This window comes from Sminthopsis crassicaudata, chromosome 5 (assembly GCF_048593235.1).
Source record: "Sminthopsis crassicaudata isolate SCR6 chromosome 5, ASM4859323v1, whole genome shotgun sequence".
NCBI classification, from domain to species: Eukaryota; Metazoa; Chordata; class Mammalia; order Dasyuromorphia; family Dasyuridae; genus Sminthopsis; species Sminthopsis crassicaudata.
This window is the reverse complement of record NC_133621.1, coordinates 81126225-81150583: the sequence shown is the minus strand read 5'-3', so window position 1 is coordinate 81150583 and position 24359 is coordinate 81126225. Positions and strand designations below refer to the sequence as shown.

Genomic DNA, 24359 nt, shown 5'->3' with positions numbered 1-24359 from the left:
ATACAAGTCATTACCCTCAAGGGATTTATACTGTATATACAAGATGCAACATGTAGAGAAACAAGTTGAAACAAAGTATATAAAAAGTAAACAGAATTATTTCAGGAAGAGGAAATCACTATCAATTAGGTAGATCAAGAAAGGCCACAGGTAGGAAGTGGCACCTAAGTCTTGAGAGAATAAACGCTGCTAATAAGAAAATGTATTGCATTCCTGGTATAGTATAGTATACAAAAGCTCAGAGGTAGGAGATATAAAGATGGGCTCAGGGAACAAAAGAACAGGTAGAACAATGCATGAGGAACAATAATATGAAATAAATCTGGAAAGATACAGAAACATTGTGAAGGGATTTAAATGGCAAATAGAAAATTTGTATTTCATCCTGTAGGTGACAATGAAGATTCTTGAATGGGGAGAGTGGCAAAATCGGAAATGTTCTCTAATAAGATTATTTGGGGAGGTGTACAGAGAACTGACTAGAGAAGGGGAAGAAGGAAGACCACTAAGTTTAAGTTGTTGCAGCTGTCTAAACAAGTGCTGAAGGCATCAACAAGGGTGGTGACACACTGTGTATGTGAAGAGATGGGGACAGAGCTGAGAGAGGTTATGAGGAAATCAGTGATATGTAAACTCACTGGATATGGAGAATGAAGGAAGGAGAGTGAAAAATGGTAGGCAGCTATGAAGGCTTAAACTTGTAGGACTATGTTGACCTCAAAGAAAGCCGAAAGTGAGGAGAAAAAAAGCCACATTTGTAACCATTTATTTACAAATGTAGCCTTTTAAAGTTTGGTAGAAGACCTTTTAAAAAGTTACTAGTTTTTATCTTTACTCCTTTTGCAGCAGGAATATTTTCTGGTTAAGTGACTTTTCCAAAGTCAAAAGCCTATTAAGTGCCTGAGGCCACATTTGAATTGATTCTAAGTTCAATAATTTATCCACTGAAGCACTTAGCTGCCTCTACAATTGGAATTTTACTAAATTTCATTATACTTTAAACCACTTTTCTTTTTTATCTACATACATTTGTTCTAATAACTTTGTCATTCTTAGTCTTTCATAGTTTAATTAAAATTCTCCCTCTTCACTGATCTCTAAATTAAGTCTTTATATTAAAGGAAGAAAAGGATGAAGCACTGTTATAGATACCTAAAATTGTCAAGGGGTTGACGCAAATATCAATGTGAGTACTTTGTAATTTTTGATGTACAAATGCAATCTACTACCAAATTTTTCACTTTTCCCCCCTTTAGTAATTTATCTTAAATCTATTACTCTATGCTCTCCATTGCCAGAGTTATGGCTCTATTCTACATCCTTTATTTTTTCTCATCTGGAACCCTTGCAAACTTTTTTCAATATACTATTTACCTTCAAAGTCTGCTGATGCATCATTAACTTGGATTATAAAATTCTCTTCATTATTTTAGTCACATTTCTATTCCCCCCATTTAAAATAATTTCTCATTCTTTTTCAAAGTTGTCCCCAAAGATTCTCCTTTCTCCATGACATCTTTTCTTTTTTCTCTGGAGCAATTTCCTTTCTTTGATTCCATCACTTTCACATCTTTCTGGATGACAATTTATGCCCAATGTGCTTTTTTTTCTTTCTTTTTTCCTTTTAATAATGAATCATTCAACACTATCTCCATCTAAAATTCTTCTCTAGGTAAGTGGTAGACTGACTCCTCCTACCTAAAAATACAACATTTACATAATTTTCTATCCAACATATATCATATAACCAGTTTCCTAATATTTGCATCATGTTAATAAATTTCTTTCAGAAAACCTCTCCAATATTATTCTTCAGAATAAATCTTGACTTTATGGCTCTGATTCAATGAATTTTCAAGTACTGTGCCATCAAAGATCCTTTTTATTTGAAAATTAACCTAATATTCTCTATTTGAATGAAAACTGTTAGTAAGGTGGACACTTTTATACATATGAAAGATCTATATTCACACAAAAAAATGCATATTTTATGTAAATGCATGTGAAATACATCTCAACACATCAACATGTCGACAATAGAGTTCATTATTATTTTATACCTCTTCCTGGTTGCTTGTGAGTTCATAATTTTTGTCTCAATCTCTATCTTGATGTTATCCTAGAGTCCTCACAACACATCAGTTGCTAAACCTTGCCATTTCTATCTTTCTCTCTACTCGCATAGCTATCACCTTATTTCAAGCTTTTCATCATCTCTCACTTGGAGAACTCAATGGTCTCCTTGCCACAAGACTCCTATAACCCCAATCCATACTCTACACAGTTACCAAAGTATTTTTTTATAGCACAAGTGTGAGCATGTCACTCCCTTGATCAATATATTTCAGTTTATTAGCTCTAGGAAAAAAAATATACGAAGTCTAGTTTGCTTTTTAAAGCTATTCACAACCTGCCTCCAATCTATCTTTCCCTGCTCATTAGTTCAGCCAAAGTAGACTTTACCTTTTTCCTCACACAATGCATTCCATCTCTTCTCTCGGCCATCACCTATGCCTGTAATCTCTTCTCTCACTTCTGCCTCAAAGAATATCTAACTTTCTTCAAGCTACAGCTCAAGGATAAGCTTTTAGAAGATACCTTTTTCCAGTTCCTCCAATTGCTAATGCTGTCTTATACTTTATATTTAATTATCTTTAGTTTTTTTATTTGCTATGAATTACGAATAATGTATTCATTGTGTATATTACACTACATATATATACACACACACACACACACACACACACACATATCTTCTCTTTTGATAAAGTATAAGCTTCTTGAGAAGAGGAATTATTTCAATTTTGTCTTTGTAGCCCTAACACCTAGGGCAGTTCCTAAAACATTGGAAATATTTAATAAACATTGATTTGATTTTCAGTTTCCACCTAATGTGTAAGTACAAACTATGACAGCATAGTCATTTAAGTTGTTCAAACAACCTACACAAGTTTTGGAAATATGAATTGTTCTAATATACTTAGATGGAAAAACCCCAAAAATATCCTTACAGAAACTCTTTAAAGTTCCTATTCCATACAATATTGATTTTCAAAGATATAAATACCCTGAGGGCAATCTTCATTTTTATAGTGCTGTTTGGACCGGAATTACTGAGCTGGAACCGTTGATTCATAGTCAAGTCATCACTTTCCAATAGCTGGCTAAGAGGAATTTTCAGGTTCCCCAGGGAACACTGATGCTGTTCATCCTTGACCTACAGGAAATAAAATAAAAAAGCAGATACATGTTTCAGATCTACTGGGTATTGGGGGAAGGGTACGGGAAAGGGAAGGAAAACTATAGGTAAATGAAGAAAATGATAAAATTAAGTTTATTTAGGTATAGCCTTCCATAACTTATCAGAATAATGTTGAGGGTCTTTACTAAGACATTAAATAAACACCTGTTTTTCAGGAAACTAATATGTCCTTTAAGTACTACCCTGCATTATGGCTACAAGAGACTTACTTCCCTGCTGAGAGTTGACACTGTCCAAATCTTTATTAGAGGTCAAAAAAGAAACTCTTTTATACCCTCTGAAAACATGCATCACCCAAACATTAGAATTAACACGTGAACAAAATGAATAAATAATACAATAAATATACATTTGTAGTGGGAAAACTTTTCTTTTTTATAATTCATGAAATTTATCTCTAGACCATTACAATTTGTACAGATAAAACAAGTCCCTGTCTCTCCTATCTTCACTGCAACTGCAAGGTCTCTCCTAGGTCTAATTCTATTCAGGAGTTCTGACCTCTTCCACTTCTGACATGTCCTGGTTCACCAGTTTCTCGGCAACATGGTGGTCCTTCTTTCTCAGAGACTTATCACATTCATAAGTCATTTATCATTTATGAATCATTTAATATGGACAACCTATCAACTTAGTACAAAACAGATCATAACTCCTGAACTCAAGTGAACCAAGAGACTTAAAGAGTCTCCAGCAGGAGGAATTACAAATGTCACCGGATTATCCAACAATAATTTGTGGTGCTATCATCACAAATCACAATGTAAATTGAATGGGAAGTAAACAAAATACCTCAACTTCAAGGTCCTGACGCTTGGGATTGTGAATGAAGAAGGTAAAATTTTCTTCCCAGACAGGTTCATTGGTCTTATATCGAATCTGAAAGGAGTAACCATAGATCAATTATAGAATATTAAAAATGATTTTTCAGTTACTGAACTTGATAAGCAAAATTAAATGATAAATTAGAGATATACTATTTTGATTGACATCAATTAGCAATACCTAGTCTTTTGACTAATTGCAAAGTATTCAGTAATACAGTTTATCAATATAAATTACTGAATTGATAAATTCTATGCATTAAAAAAGATCAGTCAACATGATTTGAAAATTGTTACTATGATTTTATTGGCCAGAAACAGGTAACACCATAATAACCATAATATTCCTTTGCCTAACGATAAATGATAAATATCAGAAATGCTTTTCTTTCAAAAAATAAATATATATGTATTTTTTTAATGCTGAATTGATTCCACTTTTTTTTCCCCCAGCTCAAAGCCGTTGTACACCTAGGAGATTATATATTAATCTGTGATTACTGGGGGGAGGACGTATGAGGGGAGTACCATGTTTGATAATGTATTAAATAGATACAAGATTACCTACTTGCAATATGACAATTTAACCCTAATGTTAACAACATTAGCATAGAAAACTCTTGAATACTACTCAGATGAAATACAAACTCTTCATCCTGGCATTTAAAAAAACCTTTTGTAATCTAACTCTAGTCTGTCTTCCAGGGCAGATTCTACAGCCACATTTCTACACACTTAAGGTATCTTACTGTCTAAGCAGCTTACTTGTTACCTTAAACTACAGCTTTTTCACAGGCTGGTCCCCCACACCTGAAATGTGCTTTCTTCAGCTGAACTTATGGGATCCTAGTGCCCTTCCAATGTCAGAACGAGGACTATCTTCTATCAGAGGCTGATTCCCTCAGTTGCTAACCTCACATTATTACTTTATATTTATTTTATATATAACCAATATATGAATACATTTTTGTATTAATTAATTTTTAGATATAAGGAAATGCAACAGCATAGTGGATAAAATCCAGCTTCAGTATTAGGAAGATCTAGATTAAAATTCCAATTTAAACACATATTAACTATGAGATCTTGAGGAGATTTTTTTACCTGGTGCCCCACGATAACTTTTTAAAAAAATATTTCAATAGTATCTTATTTTCCCAAACACATTTAAAGATAGTTTTCAATATTCATTTTTGTAAGACTGAATTCTATTTTCTCCTTCCTTTCCTTACCCCCCTCCTCCCCAAGACAAGCAATCTGATACATGTGCAATCATTTTATCCATATTTCCATATAAGTCATATTGTGAAAGAAACATCAGAATTAGAGGGAAAAATCAGAAGAAAATACTGTGCTTCAATCTGCATTTAGTCTCCAAAATTCTCTCTCTGGATGCAAATGGTATTTTCCATGCCAAATCTATTGGACTGTCTTGGATCACTATATTACTGAGAAGAGCTGTCTCTTATAGTTGATAATCACATAATCTTGTTGTTACTGTATTCAATGATCTTGCTCTGCTCACTTCACAGCCTCATTTTAGGTAAGTCTTTCCAGGTTTTTCTGAAATCAGCCCATGTCAATTCTTTATGACTCTTAGCAACAGAAAAATTCAGATTTTCCTTGGTGGAAGGAGCTCTTCCCAGTGAGAAACTCTGTACACTGAATAAATAACCAGAATAGTCCTACTCATCTTCTCTCTATCTATGTGCAGGGTATATCCTTTCTATCAAGATTTCATCATTTTAAGGGACAAAAACATATCCTATTTGTTATTAGTATTGCCCATGCTTAGGCATGAAATAAAGGCTTCCTGAAGGTGGAATTAAAGTATGCTAAATGAAAATATCTTACCTTGCTCTCCTGGGCCTTGTGTCCAACTGATATTTGGACCAGAGGATTAGGGTTGCTGTTTATTTTCTTCCCGGACTAATAACAATAACAATAATAACAAAAAAAAAAAAAGTAATTTTAAAATAGGTTAGCCATGATTATCATTTTTTATTCTTGTTAGAAATGCTAATATTTCACATACAAATTCTTTTTCTTTCTCATTGATCCTTGTGCATTTCTATTACTTCCTAATGCTTACATTATGGACATCACACAAGAACAAATCATCCAGAGGACAATTCCTAAACAAAGTTCAAAGCCATGATTATATCTGTGGTGTAAATGAAGAACAAAATGGCTGTTCATTTACAATTTAGATTGTTTTTTTCTTTTAAAAAGCAATTTTTAAAAAATATAACCTTGCTCATTCTTTAATATACATTATTGTTTTTAAAGCTAGCATGGCGTTAAGGAGACAAAATGAATAAAGAGGAATGGATGAAAATGGAAAACAAAATATGAAATAAGCACAACCTAGAAGAACCAAATGAAATATTTAAGTTAGTATTATTATATTAAAGTAACCAAAATGTTCCTTTGGTAGAAATAGAAGAAAAACTTCAAGGTATCACATACACATTCCTACATTTTACCAAATGTATCTAAATACTAAGTCATGCTTATCAGCTGTTTGGTAGTCTAACAGGAAGAATAAATAGCATTTTCAAATCACTTTTCATTAAAAAAAAAAAAACTTAAATACTAACGAACAGTAACTTCAGAAATAAGAAAACAGTGAAAAATGAAACTTTAACACAAGCAGCTGACAAGAAAATACAACAATACAAAAATGCACAAAAATGAGGTTTATTTAGAACTCAGCCCCACAAGAGACTAACATAGTTAAACATGAATTAAACAACTGTTAGTGGCAATTAATTATAGCACATAAGGTCACAAAAAGTTCTTTCTAGTTGTACTATTCTAGAACTAACCTCAGAAAATCTAACTAATTGCATTAACTACGGAAACAAAAGACATCACAAGTACTTGGTTTTAGGGGGAAATTTCAGTTAATCTACACTGATGTATTTGAGTATAACTGCTTATTAAAATACCATAATCTGTAGAAGTTATGTACCTCTAAAAATATAAGCAGTTTACCAGTTAAAACTAATCTGACAATGCAAGAATGAGTTCACTATTATACAACAGAAAGCAGAAGTCTGATATTCTATGATGTCATTAACTTTTTAGTCCAATTTGGCTCCAGTTATTACTCCTTCCAGTTCACTAGCTAATCAACAATTAAGCAGTTGCTTTTTATGTACTATATATTAAGCAATTTCTGGTTATCCACACTATTCAAATTTAAATTGATTTCTGTAGATTATAAATAAATACTTATTGAATGCATAGCTTTGGTGGCAGAATTTTCTTGAGGGGAAGAGAAAGGGAGAATACAGAATGGGAATAGACTATTGTTTTTCAGGATCTACATAAAAAACCATTTAGCATCTTCCAAAAATTCACAACAAAAATAGTTTTGTTTTGTTTTTAACCAGTGGAAAACAATAAAGTTGATCAACAACATCAAGAGCGGAGGTACTCCTATTATACAAAATTTCAAAACTTTGTCTTTTCAAGAGTGGAGCTCAGTTTTCAATATACCTCATTCAATGAATATTTAAGGCTTCCCAAGAAAAGCTACCGTGAAACAATATCAAGAGACACAACTACAGATTCAATGATGGATCTTATTAGGTTGTTAACTAAACATGTTGGAAGAAACGATCTTTCAGTGTTCATATAAAGTTGGTTGATAAAATGACTAAATCATATTCTAAATTTGGTAAGGTTTAAATAGAATATTTAATCATTTTGAGAAATTTGAAACAATTAAAACAGGAACATGACTTAAAAACCAGTTGACTTACATCTAATACTCCTTATGGGATAAATATATTTAAAGAGTTCTCATATAAACAGAGGTTGACCTTACTCTGCTTAGCATTAGAGAAAAAACTAGGAATGACAGATAAAAGTTGCAAAGAGGCAGACAAAATTCTCCACTATTAAAATTATGCCAACGTTGTCTGGGTTGTTTAGGAGACAGTACTACTCCTTCACAAGGGCCTTTCTTGTGAGAGATAACAGAACCTTGAAGATTGAGGATTACTGGTCAGATAGTTGCTAAAAGTAGGTAACTTCTAATTAATTAGTAGAATCTGTAATTTTATGCAAATGTTTATGTTTATATTTACCTATCAAGTTGATTTAAATGCTCTTGATCACTATCCCTTGAAAGTAAAAGGTATGGTATATTTAATTATGTCAACTATAAAATGAGAGATATATAGTTTGAATTGGTCCATATGAAAACTAAAAGTTCATCTTTTTTCAACATGTTTCAGTTAACTTTATGACCTAAATGGAAAACTATATTAGTTTACCTTTAAAGCTTTCTGAACTGCAGACTTCTTCAAGCCATCATGGTTATATTCTAATGGATTACTCTTTCAAGTCAGAAGAAAATGAATATACCAAGGGTTAATACAACATGCAATGAGGAGCTCATGTTAGGTTAATGACACAAAAATGGGAACCCAAAATTTAAAAATAAAAATGAGAAGTCCACCACTGGAAAAAACTAAATTAAAAAAGCAAACAATAAAAAAGCCATTTGTTCACATTTTTTTTGAAGCACAAGAACAATAAATATTTAATCGGCAAATATTCTGAAATGATAACTGTCCTCTCATATGTCTTTTTTTTGTACTCTACTTTTTCTTTTATATTAAAGAGCAACAACACTACTGCCAACATATCAATAAGGTTTTAGGCCAGGTTTCATATGCCATTTTTTGTCCTAGTCCTAGCCCTTGTTTGCACCAACTATAGTTAAGTAAAAGGTTAACTAAACTATGAATCCCAACTGCTCTGAAGGGAAAAAAAAGAATAAGTGTCTTCAAAACTAAGAAAAAATATGAAATGATTAAATGATATCTTGCTCTTAAAAGCCTAGAATCACCTCCCAAATTAATCCTATTTGAGACATTTCAAAAACTATAATCAGGAAGGCAATCCAATTTCATTTAAGAAAAAAAGGATTGGCCTGGAGAGAGATGTCCCAGAGAGTCTCTCATTTTAATTCTATCCCAAGTAACTGTGTAACTTTGAATAAATACATCACACCCAGAATTTGAAAGGCTTTAGTTTTTTTTTTTACCTAACAAAAAGGAGAAGACTGGACCAGAAGATACCTAATAGCTTGCAAATTCTGATTTTGAGTTTCATTTCTGACTAGTTAGAACTTAAATAATTATGACCAAAGTCCTCTTTAAAGGTGGGTTTTGTCACTCATTATTTTCACACTCTTAAAATGACTTAAACTGTTAATTTCTTCTTATTATGTGCAAACTTATTATTTTGTTTGCAATTCCAAACGATCAAACCATAATTTTTATTCTAGTAAACCCATTTATACTAATTGAAGGTAACTAACCTATCAGTCTTCAACAACTATGGCAATCTGAAAGAACTTAGATAATCTGGTGTAGCTATATTAGACTAACTCTAATTATCGAGATACTAATAATTGAAAAGCCCTATTATGTTTTTCAGCTTGCATAATTTAGAAGCATTTCTCTCAAGCTAGCCTCTATGGAAAATAGTGATAAATATAAGCAGATGCAAAGATATTAAGGGCTTAGCTATCCACAAAAGTAAAAATGCAATATGCATTAATTAGCAATAAATGAAACTCCTGACTAATCTATACAGATCATCTTAAATATGTCAGACATACAGAATTATGAATTTAAAAAATTCATATAGCAGAAAACTATTTCATTTTATATATTGTGAGGTGTAAGTGTGAAAAATTACAAATAACTGACATCATGTGCTAGCTGGCAGCATCTGCTGCTGCAAAATTTCCATATTAAATTAATATTAAGTCTTAGTGGACTGGTCAAAAAGAAATTCAAAATGAACTTCTAAGAGCTATGAGTATAGCTATGAGTAAGTGATTCCCACATAAGAAATTCTTATCACAGAATGCAGCTTGCAGAAGGAAGTTAGTAGTAATACAGATCTTGGAAATGGAAAAGTTTGTACGATGGTCTAAGGCATATTGAAAGTGCAATAGTTATAAATCCATTGATATATTTAAAAATCAAAAACTTCTTGGGGCTCTGAGACAATCATGAACTTTCATTGCTAATTATTAACAATTCCATTTAGGGCAAACTTCCTTTCCAATAAGATGATATTGTAATTCTTTAATAGAAATTAATGTGAAGTGAAACTGACTTTAACAAACTTGCAAAGAAAGCAAAAAATCATAAGTAGTATGAAATTATTTCTTTAAATTATTCACACAGGAGAAAATAATTGAGAATAATCTGAGAAAAATACTGGGATATATCCATTATGATATATCTATCTTTTCAATATATTTGATTTTGCAGTATCCTATATTTTAACATTTGTTATTGTTGTTTTTAGTTGCATGGTTTTAAATCATGTTTGAGAAAATGTTACTTAACTATGTCAGCCCTCAATTTCCTTGTCTTCTTGTTTTTCCTAACACAGTTGTTATAAGATTCAAATAAAACAATGCATATGAAAATGCTTTCACATAGTATAAGGCTTCCCATTCACCTGAACTATCATGAACATCCAGTTCTCATAGATTCAAGAGTCAAATGAATTTCAAGATTCATTGATTAAAAATTGAAAGTCTTTCAGTTAGAATTTTTGGGGGAAGTAGAGAATGGAAGAAAGAGAGAAAGAGGGAGACAGAGAAAGACAGAGACACAGAGACACAGAAAAAGAGGGGAGGGGGAAGGGAGAAGGAGAGAGAGAATTGAATAAATTGTCTGTGGCTTTCTCAGAAAATGAAAGGAAATATATAGCATCAATGGAAAAAAATCAATTGAATGAATCAGATCATTAAAGGATAAGATTGTGGGAAAGAAGCAAAGAACCTAGTATATACATCAGAATCAGAAATTAGTGAACTCTCAACTACCCATTTTGGAAACTATCCAAACTCCACACATCTCTTCAACTCCATCAGAAAATGAACTTGAGAAAAAAGGAGATAAGATATAAATTTATAACAGTATGTTTTCTTTGTTAGAAACTAAGAATGGGGGGGGGGGAGGCAGGAAAAGATGCAATCTTTGGTTTTCTATTATTCTCTTACAATTACTGTTTTGTGCAAAGCATATATGATGCCCTCAGTGTTGTCAATAATAATTGAGAGTTGACTACATTAGAATAAAGAGCAAAAGGATATAGAGTCATAGCTTAGCTTGATATTTGAAATTAATTATTTTGTTGGTGCAGGGCACTGGACTAAAGGGAAAGGACAGCTGTAAGCTCAAAATCATTCTTACATCTTAGTTGAAAAGCAATCACAAGGAGAATTTAATTAATAAAACTTAAATTCCTCCAAAGATTTCTTTTGTTATATACAAAAAAAAAAAAAAAAAAAAAAAAAATCAGCCTAGGAATGCACATCTATGACGTCTTAAGAATTCACTCAGCTTGTGCTTCTCATCACAAGATGTAACATACTTACCAATGTTAGATTAAAAAAAAAATTTAAGTAGCACAACAAAATGCATAATAGTAGAAACCATGCAAGGAAATCAAATAAGCATGCTTGGTCATTCCACCAAAGTTGATTGCTTTAGAAGCACCAGTCCACACTCCAGCAGTCTCCAATTAAAAAGGAAAAAGTATAACACCAGAGAACTCACAAATAGGGCTCTATAGACTGAGGTAGTATTTTCACAAAAGACTAGTCCCGATGCTCTCCTCTCTTTTAAGTAGCCACACCCAAAGTTTCCCTCGTAGATACTCTTAAGAAGATGAAAAATGGAAGGAGAAAGCAAAGAGTGATGGATTGTGGTAAAATGAATGCACAAAAAGCCTTTCTATTATAAAAATGTATAGAAAAAGAGTCAAAGAATTCCCAACAGCTGGCAGAAAGACCCAGTGAGCAAGCTTATTAAAACGCCAGTAATTTAGCAGGTAAATATTTTCCAAAAATTCTTTGCCTCTGTCAGCCATGATATTTCATGCACAAAGTGTCCTTTGTGAACATTCTCCAAATTTCAATTTGACACTGCATAAATTACATAATATTGAAGCTACCTGGCCCATTCAACTCACTATTATAATTATTATTACTATTTTTAAATACAGAGTACATTCTAAACATCCAATATAAACAAATTGGAGTTTTAAATGGAAATACAATTATAGTGAAATAACTCCTGGCAAAATTCTATTATCAGAAATCAATTCACAAAGCCCAATTTTAACAAATCACATAATCTACAAAGGTTGACTCCAAAAAATATTGAAGCCAACATTCTAGAAGGCATAGATATATAGAGTACATTTTCTTCCTTTTTATATAAGATAAAATATACAAAATATGCAAATACATATAAAAATACATTGATAAAATGTTAAAAAGCTCAAGGGAAGATGAAAAATAGAAAAGGAAACTCTTAAAAATACCATTATCAATCAAACTGTGATAGCAACTACAGTGAAGGAGTATTAGAGGCTTTCTTGGGGTAAATTAAAGCAAAATTGAAGGTGTCACACACCTAGTTTTTTTTTCTCTGAATAAGAACTCTAGCTCAAGAGAAGATAACTAGTTGAGGCACTTGTACAACAAGTTCTGTTATGATTCCATTTTAACTTTATTTATGCATGTAACTACATTTACACACACATACACACACACGTTCTTTGGGTCACAAAAAAATAAATAAAAAAATTCTCTAGCTGAATATTTACCAATATTTATAAAAAGTGTTCCTCAAAAGCAAACTACAAGCTTAATATAAAAATACAAGATTTTGCTAAAGTGCATAAAATATATAATAAACTGTGCTATGAAGAAAAATGTATAAATCCAAGTATTTGATATCTATTAAGTTTCCTTTTTTGATCAGATCTGATGAAACTGTATGTTGAAACAAAGTATAATCAGTCACTGATGGAGTAAATTTATTCCAATTACTATGATACATCTATGAAGATATAACTGCTTCATTTCTAAATTAAAAAATCACTAAATTGCATTGCATGTATTATTTTTCATTATGTATTTTAGGAGAATACATTTGTATCTAATTTCCATGTTTTAAATTTTGAAAATGACAACTTTGCTTTAAAACTTAATAACAAAGTGGCTATGTTTACATATAAAACATTTAATAGAAATTAAAGAAAAGAAATTTAAAGTTTAGAAAACTATGATTGAAAATGACTACTTTATTTAGGTTTTAAGTACCACCAGAAATTTCTAACAGTATATAAAAATAGAAGCATTCTTTCAACCCTCAACTGCCATCATCACTCAGCCTACTCTATACTCTAGAAACTACAACGTAAATATTTTACCTAACTAGATCCAAATTAAGCTAGAATGCAACAAGTATATGATTTAGATTTTGGACTTAACTTTTACTTTGGTATTTTTCTGGTAAGGAATTTTACTTTAGGTTCATATTTTATTGAGAATTAATAATCATTAATATTATTGCTAGTTCTTTGTTTACCCATCATCAATTTTTCTTTAGATTTATTTTCATGGGTTTTTCATGTTTTATTGATACTCCCCCCCCACTGCTGTCACTCCCCAACTCTTCTTCTCTTCCAATAGAACCCTCCTTTAAAATATAAACGTACAATTAAACAAAACTAACTGATCCACTGCTCATATCTGAAAATATAAGTCAACTAGGAACAATACCATTCTACTGCCTTTCTAATGATAAGTGGGTAATGTTTCATCATCAGTCTTCTTGAGACAAGACTGATCATTACATGATCTAAATTAATGCCACATTCTCACTTGTATGAATGAAAATCCAATATTTGTTTTTCTAGGCATATGCATATTCAAGAAATCAAATCACACACTAATACTATAAATACTATACTATAAATAAAATCAATCTAAAGAACCATCAAAATCAAAACATACTTTCTAAATCAAATTGTCTTTTTTTTGACACACAAAGTGACTAACAGTGTGCACATGAAAACATGAGCAAGGTTAGAACATGTGGCACAATGTGATTCATAGAAGCAGTGGGACACATTCTCAAGCAAAATGTGCTAAAAGGAAATAGAAGTATCCAAGAGGATGATTCAAGGGGAGAATCACCAGTACATAACTTACTGGAAGATTTCTTGCTGAATCCAAATATAAGATAAGCAATGCAGAAGAAAGGCCATCATTGGCTTGGTTTTTGTCAGCCTTAATGCCTGTTAGCACCTAAAAAGAAATCACTTGTTAGAAATGTTTTGACAATCTGTTCAATACCATATATATATATTTGATTAGACTAACCAGTTAGATCAGTTAAAACTAATGTATTCCTTGAACTCAAGATAAATAAGATAGTACAGAAGCAAACATGAGTGTCATGAAATCAGATGGCAACGATCTTTTATTCACTAGATATCTGTCAAATAAATGAGTCATTTGATATCTGGATCTTCAATATCTTCCAGTAAATGTTTGCTTTTACAAAGATGATATCAAAGTATAAACCAGATATATGCTGTGAAAATTTAAACTTTTAAATATTTTCCCCCCAGTTACATGCAAAACATTTTGTATATATTTTTTAAGATTTTTGAGTTCTAGGTTCTCTCCCTTATTCCCATCCACAATGAACACATATGAAGTTATACAAAACATATGTAAAAAAGTCAAGTTGTGAAAGAAAACATGCATCTCCCACCCTAATGAAAATTAAAAACCCTGAAGAAAAGCTAAGGGAGGGAGGGAGAGAGAGGGAGAGAGAGAGAGAGAGAGAGAGAGGGGAGAGAGAGAGAGGGAGAGAGAGGGAGAGAGAGAGAGAGAGAGAGAGAGAGAGAGAGAGAGAGAGAGAGAGAGAGAGAGAGAGAGAATGAATAATTCCTTCAGAGGACTTATGTGGATGATTGCACTACTGAGAACAACAAAGTCATTTACAGATGGTCATCCCAAAAACTGATATTACTTTGTAGACAGTATTTTTTACTTTGAAGGATTTTCCAGGTTCCCCCCCCCCAAGAGCATCCTGCTTAACATTTTTCAGAAAACAATGACATCCTATCAGAAACACATACTACAGTTTATTGAGACATTCCCCAAATGATAGGCCTCCCCTCCATTTCTAATTTTTTTTTTTTTTTTTTTTTTGGTCCTGAGAAGAGAGTTGCTATGCATATAGGTCATTTTCCTTTTTCTTTTTCCTGGTTTTTTTCCCAATGCTCTTTCAGTATAGCAGTGGTGCTGTTAAATCAAAGGATATGCATGAATCTGCAACCCTCTGAGCACTAATCATGGCTCTTGTTTTTTATAGATTTAACTCAGATTTGAGAAATGAGGTCTTATCAGAGAAACTTACTTTGAAATTTTTTTTTTACAATTACTATTGCTAATTGTTCCCTCTCCCCTTTATTCTTGAAATTTTTATTTTAAAGTAATTTGAATGTTTTTAAACCTAGAATTTCAAATATGAAATAGAATAGGATAAGGTTTCATGTGAAAACTTAAGAAATTTGAAAGAAATGGCCTTAAAATAAAACCTGAAAGATTCAATTTAGAACAGTACCTTATCAAGATTCAGAACATTTTGGCATCAATGTGAGCATCCAGTTTCAAATGCAATTTTCCTTTAGGGACCTCATCCAGAGTGAACCACTGAAATGAAATGAAATAGTCGAAAATTTTCTAAATGATTGGACAAAAGGTTTGCTGAAATGAATCAAAAAGCTTAAAATAAAATAATGTCTCTAAACATTTTAAACTTCATTATACTGAGGCATCAATTACTTTATATGACGCAATCTGAAGATTTCAATCAAGTGTATATCCTTATGTTAAATATTTATGTTGTCTTAGTAACAATAACGGCCTTGAAAAATCAGAATTTCAAGCAAAGAAAGATATAAAAGCTGTATTTTTTAACCAGGTTTACAATTTGTTTCACCAACTACAACACAGTAAAATTGTATTCATTCCTATCTTATCAATTATAATGTGAAAGATAAAAATGTATACTATTTTTACAGAGGTATGGAATAAATATATTCTCTCCCCCACCCTTAGCCAAATCTTTTACCTCCTTCAATACCAATTCAAATCCCACCTTTTCCATTAAATTCTTCTCAGAACATGATTTCTTTCTTTTCTACAAACTACTATCTTACTATCTACCTTTCACATGGCTTTAGGATATCTATAATTGAATTGAGCTATTAATTAAATCTCTATTACTTAACTTTAAGGGTACTTACATCTTATCTCCCAAACCTTCTTATACTTCTTTTAATCCCCTATAGTGCCTAGCATAAAGCATTCAAAAATGTTATTGATTTGTATTTTTAACTTTGCTATAATAAATTTAGTTATATGTTGAAATATATTTGCTACTATCAGTATAAGTACTTAGAAGTGTTTCTTTGTAAAGGTTACATGACAAAATTAAGAGTTTCAAGACAAAACTCTCAGAAAGGCATTCAAAGAATTTAACCAACAAAAGGGAACTTACTTCATCTAAGAGGCGTTCCTTCTCAACTTCGATCAGATCAATCATAAGACTAAAGAAACAATAATATATCATAGCTTCAGAGCACTATGAATTAAGCATACTTAAAAAAAAAAAAAAACAACACATGAAGAAATCTTAAGTGATTAGGATCACAAATTAAGTGTTTGAAGTCACCTCAAAGGGATATTTAGTCCAACACTTGTTTTATAGATAAGGAAACTAAGATAAGGAAACTAAGGCCTACAGATAGACATTAAGTGACTGGCCTTAAGTGATCCTAGAAAGTGGCTTTGACCTCAAATTAAGCACTCTTTAGCACAGACTTATCTGAATGTATTACAGAAATGCAAGTAAATTAAAGACAGCAATATCCTAAATATTATGTTAAAGAAATGAATTATGAGTATTTATGTTCAGCATTATAGACTTGTCCAAACACAGTTGCTGTGGAGAAAAAAGGGTAGGAACAGGGATGGGATCTTATGAGAGAAGGAAAGGGAGAAAAACTAAGCTGCCATAAGAAAGCTGAATTTCTCTTAAGTGTTGCTGCTCTTGCTATTATTTTTAAGTTGTTACAGAAGCTCAAAATTAAAAAGCTCCCACTGTTGATAGAAATCATAATTTTTTCCCTTACATTTCCTCACATTTAGAAGAATCACCTCATTCCTAAAATTAAAAAAGAGCAGTCTACCTGAAAATTTTAAAATGCTGAAATTTCTTTAAAATAGAAACAAGAACATAAAAATGAAAGCCCTTGGATATAAAAAAGGAATTAGGAGAAGCATATAATTGGGTTTCAGGAGATTGACTAGAATAGAACCGAACTGTATAAAAATATTCTTCTACTAAACTGCAAAACTATTAAATAGTTCTCATCTTAAATGAACCAATAGAAAGGGGCCTCTGAAAAATTGTCAGAAGAGACAATTATATGATGTTAAGAGCAAAGCAAAGGTAAAAAATAAAGTCAAATTTTAAAAATCTAAAAAAGGACATTTAGAAAAGCAAGAAGATAAGCACAGAAGAACAAAACGTAGAAGGAAGGAAAATTCAGAAAATGAAAGATATTCAGGCATTGTGCACATTTCAAAGTTCTTCCTAGAAAACTTCAACAAGCACAATTTGACTTTTTTTTTCTTTTTAGTAATATGCATACATTAAGTTGGACTGTACAGTTTAGAGTACTATTACTGAAGAATACCCACTTCTTAAGGTTATATTAATAGTATAGAATATTTTGTTTTAAAAACTTTTCAGTTGAACTGTCTTAATCAATCACTTATTACCTAATATTATGAATTACTGGCATCTGAGCTGGTATCAAATCACCTAACAATTTGAAGTACAGTAAGATTCTTTTCTGTAAGATTGTTTTGATGTAAGTTTATTTGCTTGTAAAATTATTTTCACATTCTGGAATACTCTATCAAAATTACACTTCGATTTTGTTCTATAAATTTCATGTTAGTGAAATTATTATTTATAGTATTTATAGTGACAATAATAGGGACATAGGTTAAGACTTATGATTTCACTCATATGTGGAAACTCCTGGATTAGGATGCTCCCTTTACCAACACAGGGATATATTTTTTCTTCAAGGTACAAACTTAAAGGGTCTCTAGAAGAATAAGAAGTGAAGTGATTGATACCCTCGGAGTCACACAAATAGGACATGTTAAGAGAGAGGACTTGAACTCTTTAAGGTTGGTTCTCTAATAACTATATCACATTTCCATTATTCAATAATAATATGTTTTAAGAGAAACTAAATCAACCAAACATTATGTCTATTAGTAATAGCTATCAGTAAATAGTACAAGAACTTATAGTATTTTATTACAATACAAAGAGATTACATTCCAAAGTCATATACACAAGGAATTCACCTTCCAAGGAAATCATCCTTGTCTGGGTCTTCATCAAACAGTTCAATTTCTAACTCCTGCCCAGGATGTTCATAAACCAAAGCCTGAAAAATAAAAACAATAGTTATTTTCTACTATTAAGTAATACATATCTAAAAGACTTTAAAACTTTCAAAATTTTACACATCCATTCACCTAACCCTCACAAAGGACCTTATAAAATGTGAAAGCAAGAAGAGGAAACCAAATACCAAAAATCTTAATTTGTCTAAGATAATGGCATGGGAGAAGCAAGATTACAATTAGAAATCAGCTTTTTCCTCTTACATCCAATCTTTTTTGCACTAAACCAAAATGTATTTCACATAAATTATGTCAAATGTCAAAATGCAGAATCACATTCAAAAATATATTCCTGTACAAACACAGAGAATGCAAGGTAGATAATAATTCCTCCAACATTTTCTCCATTACTTTCTCAAGGCTAGACATCAAGAAGACAATATGTTAGGCCAAAATATATAGCATTTATTGATTTACAAGGTATAAATACTTATAATGAAAACTTAACCATTAGTTCATGTGAATCTGTGTGAGTGTGTTCCTGCCTAGAAAGTATTCCTCTCACTAAACAAACTACTTTGATGGCCTAGAAATATTAGAATCAGTATTGTCAAATTCAATACAGTATGCACAATTACCTCATAAACTTCATTCCACTTTGGGCTGAGATTTTCTTTGATGACCTTGCTTTGAAAGATTTGGTTGCCAACCCGAATAACTCCATAGGGGTCTGATTTTCCCTTGACAAGGCCCTTAAGGTAAGTATCTTTACCTTGTAGATCCTGAGCTTCAATGAAATGTATTCTTAAAACACCCTGAGAATGAAGACAAAAAAATAAAAGTAGTTTGGTTGGTTGCTTACTTTGTAGAATTCTTTACTTATTTCTATGCAAGAGTTTGTGGCTTTATGAGGCTTTTCTAAAATAATATGGCACTCTTTAAATTAGATTATTCATGCTTTATCCAGAGGAAAATATAGATGCTCAAATTTTATGCTAAATTTCAGGTATATAAAAATAAGATAATTTGGCATTAGACAAGATAGACATGTGGCTAGTTTTAAAGTTGGCGTATTTTAAATGGTACCAGAGAACAATTTCTAAATTTAAGTGAATTTTTGGCTTTTCAATGATGACAACTTGAAGTTAAAATATTATCTTGCTACCTGCAATGTCCTACTACACTAATTCTATTTCATAAAGTAAAATTACCTATTGTTTTCTACATTTTCTTTGAATTCTCAAGGATTCAAAGAAAATTTAGTGTACACTATGCATGCACTATAATATGTGCTTATTGTTTGACTGATTCTTAAGATGGTCTAACTTGGTCTGACTGGCTGATATAAAATATCCTCTCTGCCTCCAAAACTTAACTAACCATTACAGCATCTATTAATTCCTTGCTGTAATCACTAGATCAAATTTAGAACATTTACATAGGCATACATAATTTATACAAAGGGCATCTGAAGGAACAACTGAAACACTCATTATTTCTACAATCCCCAAAAGGAACTGAATTTCTTTTGACTTTAGTAAATACAATGGAATTTAGTAAATACAATGGATTCTGTGTATGATACTCTATATCATACATTATTATTACTTATACATATATTATAATCTAAATTTTCTGATATATTTTGAGCTGAATTCTTTCCTTTTCAAACTAGAAAAATCTAATGTATATATAAATTAGAGTATAATTGAGTCATTTCATGTGATTAATGTTTAATAAACAGTATAAATATACAAATATAGTTTATATACTTTCCTCAAAGAGAGTACTTAAGGAGTCTGTGAAAAAAATTTCAAGTCTATTCCAAATAAAATTATGTTTATATATTCTTTATACATTAGCCTTTTATCACAGGGACTATTTCTCTGAAACCAGAAAGAATTTATGAAAAAGTATAAATTTATGAAAAGGTATATTTATCAACTTTGCAGAATAGTTTTGGTAGCTCTGGGAGAATATCATTAATCCTTTTCTTTTAAAATAGTATTTTTGATGGTGCCTTTCTTAATTAAAAATAATAATTAATTAAAAATGGGGGAAATAAGAATAGTTGATCAATACATCTAAATAGTTTGAAAGTATGTAAAAGGGACATGTGCTATGCAAAGTAATAGATTGGAAGTTTTATTATTTATTTTGAAGCATGCTCTTTAAAATTTTTGTTACATTTAATTTTTGTGTATATGATTATTCTTTCCACTTACATTTTTGTAGTTATTGTGAGTATTGTTTTCTTTGTTCTGCTTACTTCATTCTACAATTCTTATAATTCTTTCTCTGCTTCTTTCATTCATCCCATTCATTTCTTACAGTATTTTATTACATTCACAGACCACAATTTGTTTAGCCACTCTCAAATCAATGGACACCCTACTTCATTTCCAATTCTTTACCATCACACAAAAAAAATTACTATAAATGTTTTGATTATATATGTCTTTTTTTCCAGAAATGACAGCACCTCGTCAAATTCAAACAAGCAATTATTTTGTTAATGGTACTAAGTTTTGCTCAGAGAACTACAGTAAAAGAACTTTTAGGACACTTCTTTTAATACATGTTAGCTGATCTTTTATTCTGGCTCAAATAAGAACCAAGTTCTGTTTGGTTGATAACTATTAAAATCAAAATATAGGGAAAAGCTTTCCACCTTGAATAAACTACTAGTGGCATTGTTTCTCATCATGTTTTTTGAAAAGAAAAAGTAAAAACAAAATATTTAATTTGATTCCCTACATATATTTTTCCAGTATAATATATAAGTCACTTTCAACAGATAACACCACCTAATTTATCATACTTCAATGTAAAATTTATTGATTAAATATCTGGTAATAAGCCTTTTGACTTTAAGAATTATTGAAGCTCAAATAACATTTATGAATTGTTCTAATATTTTTATATTATACTTTTGACTCAAAACTTTCTCTTCGAGTAACTGGATTAATTTTGTAATTCCACAACAGGAAGTAAGCTTATTGCAATAAAAAATAATGTTAATATCAGAAACAAATAAGATATTCTAATTACTTTACTTTTTAAAATTAGAAATGCTTTTTTGTTGTTGTTTTTTAAATGAGAATTGAATATGCTTACCTTTGGTATGGGGAATCGCAGCTGAGCAATCTGTACTTCACTGACAAGAGGAACTGTGATTCGATTAGGAAGCACCAAATAATTGGATATTATATCCAGAATAATAGTATCTGATAAACCACTGTTAGGCAAAAAGAAAACAATTGTCATGTATCAAAATAGTCTTTCATAGGTAATAACTAACTCAAACGGTAACAGTTAAAATTTTTCCATGCTCACTCAGGTAATAGTCTATTTTTCTTGTTTGTTTGTTTGTTTGTTTTTTTAAAGAAAGTACTCATGTACATATTTAACATATATTGGATTACTTTTTTCTAGGTGAAGAGGGGGAGAAATATTTGGAACACAAGGTTTTGCAAGGGTAAATGTTGAAAACTATCTATGCCTACATTTTAAAAATGAAAAAGCTTTATTAAAAAAAAAATCAACATAGTATTCAGAATAGAAAAACTTAAAATATTCTCACTGCAAAAGCTGCTATAATTTATATCATGGCCTGAAAACACAAAAGAAATTTATTAAATTGTATAATATCCTAAGAGCAAGATGACTTATTGGTTTTTTCATTAAATATTTAACATTCAAAATGAAGATATATTTCATTAAATTTCTATCTCTGTAAATAAGATCAATAAATGTTTCACACATGAATTCTTCTTAAAAAAATCAACTTCTGATTCCAGTATGGAATGAAAATTGTCTTCACTATATTACAAACATGAAAAATTGAGCAATGCAATAAATTATAGAAAAAATAAAACAAATATTTGAACCGATACTTCCAACCACCTTTCCCTCCATTTTAATAGTACCCGCTTTGGTTTTATATAGGATTGTTATGAAAAACCAATGCAATAATTGTGAATGCATCTGTTAACTGAAAAATGCCGTTATCACTATAAGATATTTTTTGATGTATAATAGCACACCCTTCATTTTCAAACTTTCTGTTTTAAAAGAGGAAAGGCACTCCTTGATAGTACCCTTAGGGCAAAGCTGCTTAATATACAATTAATATACTTTAGTACTTCCAAGTATAGAGCTGTATACATGTTATTAAATACTCACATGATAGTGCATCTCCCACATTTCTCCTCTCACTGATAATTAATCCAACACTCACACTGACTGTCTCCCTTTCCTTTCACCCCCTTATTTGCTACCGTGATTTTTACATTACACACTGACAAAGCAGATGTTCTTTCTTCTGTCTACTTTGGCACATGAAATGCAATAATTTTCCTAAAAAAGGAAACAAAAAACCCTGTCTACTGACATAAATACTTTGGTTACTAGTGGTATCACAATAATAAGACTGCTATTAAGACACAATCAAACTCTACTGTCCTCGTTACTAGTACAAAAGGTACAAAAGATCTCCTGAAAAGGTAGTATTTTAACTGAGGTCAGAAGAAAATTAAAAAAGCAAGAGTCACAGGTGAGGAGGGAGAACCTTTCAGGAATAATGGAAAGATAGCACTATTGCAGAGAATGGGAGATGGAGTATGATGTATGAAGAAGGACAAATAGGACAGTGTAGTTGGATCACAGTGTGTGGAAAAGGGGCAGAGTAGAGTATAAGAAAGAGCAAAGGATCAAGTATGAGGTCAAAGTTATGAACCTTGGAGGATGGAGGAATGGTAAGAAAATTCAGTAAAGGAGAGGCTTGGGATGAAAGGTGCTGAGCTTTATTTTGGACATAATGATTTTACAATGGCTATGGAACAGCCAATTTGATTTCTTTCTTTTTTTTTCCTAGTGGGTGAAATAATACTTGTTAAATGAAAAAAAAATCATTAAAAAAATAAATGGTCAATAAGTAGTAATATAGAATTGGGGCTCAGGACAGAGTCTCATTCACATATGTGAATCACTGAATCATCTACATAGAGAGGATTTTCAAAACTATGGAAGCTGAGAAGGTGACTGAGAGAAGATCTTAAAAGGTATGCTCAGTTAGCACTGAATGATGAACCAGCAAAGATAAAAAGAAGAACTGGTTAGAAAAGGACAAAACCAGAAGAAAACATTGCTAATACCCCACAAACAAAACAAAACAAACAAACAAACAAAAAAAACCTCAGAAGAAATAAAACCCAGGTAGTTAATATCATCAATGGATCAGAATGGTTAAGAAGAATGAGAACTTGGGGGGGAAAAAAATCATGATAATGCTAAAAGGAAGCAGTTTCTCTTGATTGATGAGGCTGAAAGAGAGATAGGAGGAAAGAATGAGAAGAAAAGAAATCTACTTTGACAATGATAGCTTTTTTTCCAGGGTTTTGGTTGGGAAAGGATGTGGAACTAAATGGAGATAAAATAAAGATAATTTATGGGGAAATTAAAAGTTTAATGAATTTTTTTTTTAAGAATAAGGGAAAGTTCTGAACATGCTTCAAGACAACAGGGAAAGAATGAGTAGAAAAAGAGAAAATTGGAGATGACTGAGGAGGCAATTTTCTAGAAAGGATGGAGGAGAATAAGATCAAAGACACATGTAGAGAGAGGTTCAAATAATTCCTTTGAGACACTAATGTGATCCTGGGCATTCATGACCAAACTCTGAGTTTCAGTGTGATCCACAAAAAAAGCAAAAAGGACAAAGATAACTTAGAGAACATCCAAGGAGGGTAAAGAGAATGTTAAGGGCTTTAAGATCATGCCAAATGAAGATTGGTAGAGGAACAGAGGAACATTAGCTTGGAGAAGAAGATTCATGGCAAATGGTATCTGTGTTCAAGTATCAAAGAGTTCACAATTGTTGTTATAAATACATAACTTCCTTTTCAGGTTAGTGACCTATAGGTCT

At 31.3% G+C, this 24359-nt stretch overlaps 1 protein-coding gene across 1 annotated transcript in view; it reads right to left on the bottom strand.

The window, feature by feature from the left end:
* Positions 1 to 24359, bottom strand: part of ESYT2 (extended synaptotagmin 2) — a 96298-nt gene that overhangs the window by 5701 nt on the left and 66238 nt on the right. Inside the window, 12 exon segments of the mRNA XM_074267299.1 lie at positions 3068 to 3217; positions 4055 to 4141; positions 5941 to 6015; positions 8373 to 8435; positions 14138 to 14233; positions 15564 to 15584; positions 15586 to 15601; positions 15603 to 15652; positions 16503 to 16551; positions 18392 to 18474; positions 19072 to 19248; positions 21551 to 21671. Of these exon segments, the coding sequence (XP_074123400.1) occupies positions 3068 to 3217; positions 4055 to 4141; positions 5941 to 6015; positions 8373 to 8435; positions 14138 to 14233; positions 15564 to 15584; positions 15586 to 15601; positions 15603 to 15652; positions 16503 to 16551; positions 18392 to 18474; positions 19072 to 19248; positions 21551 to 21671 (988 nt within the window).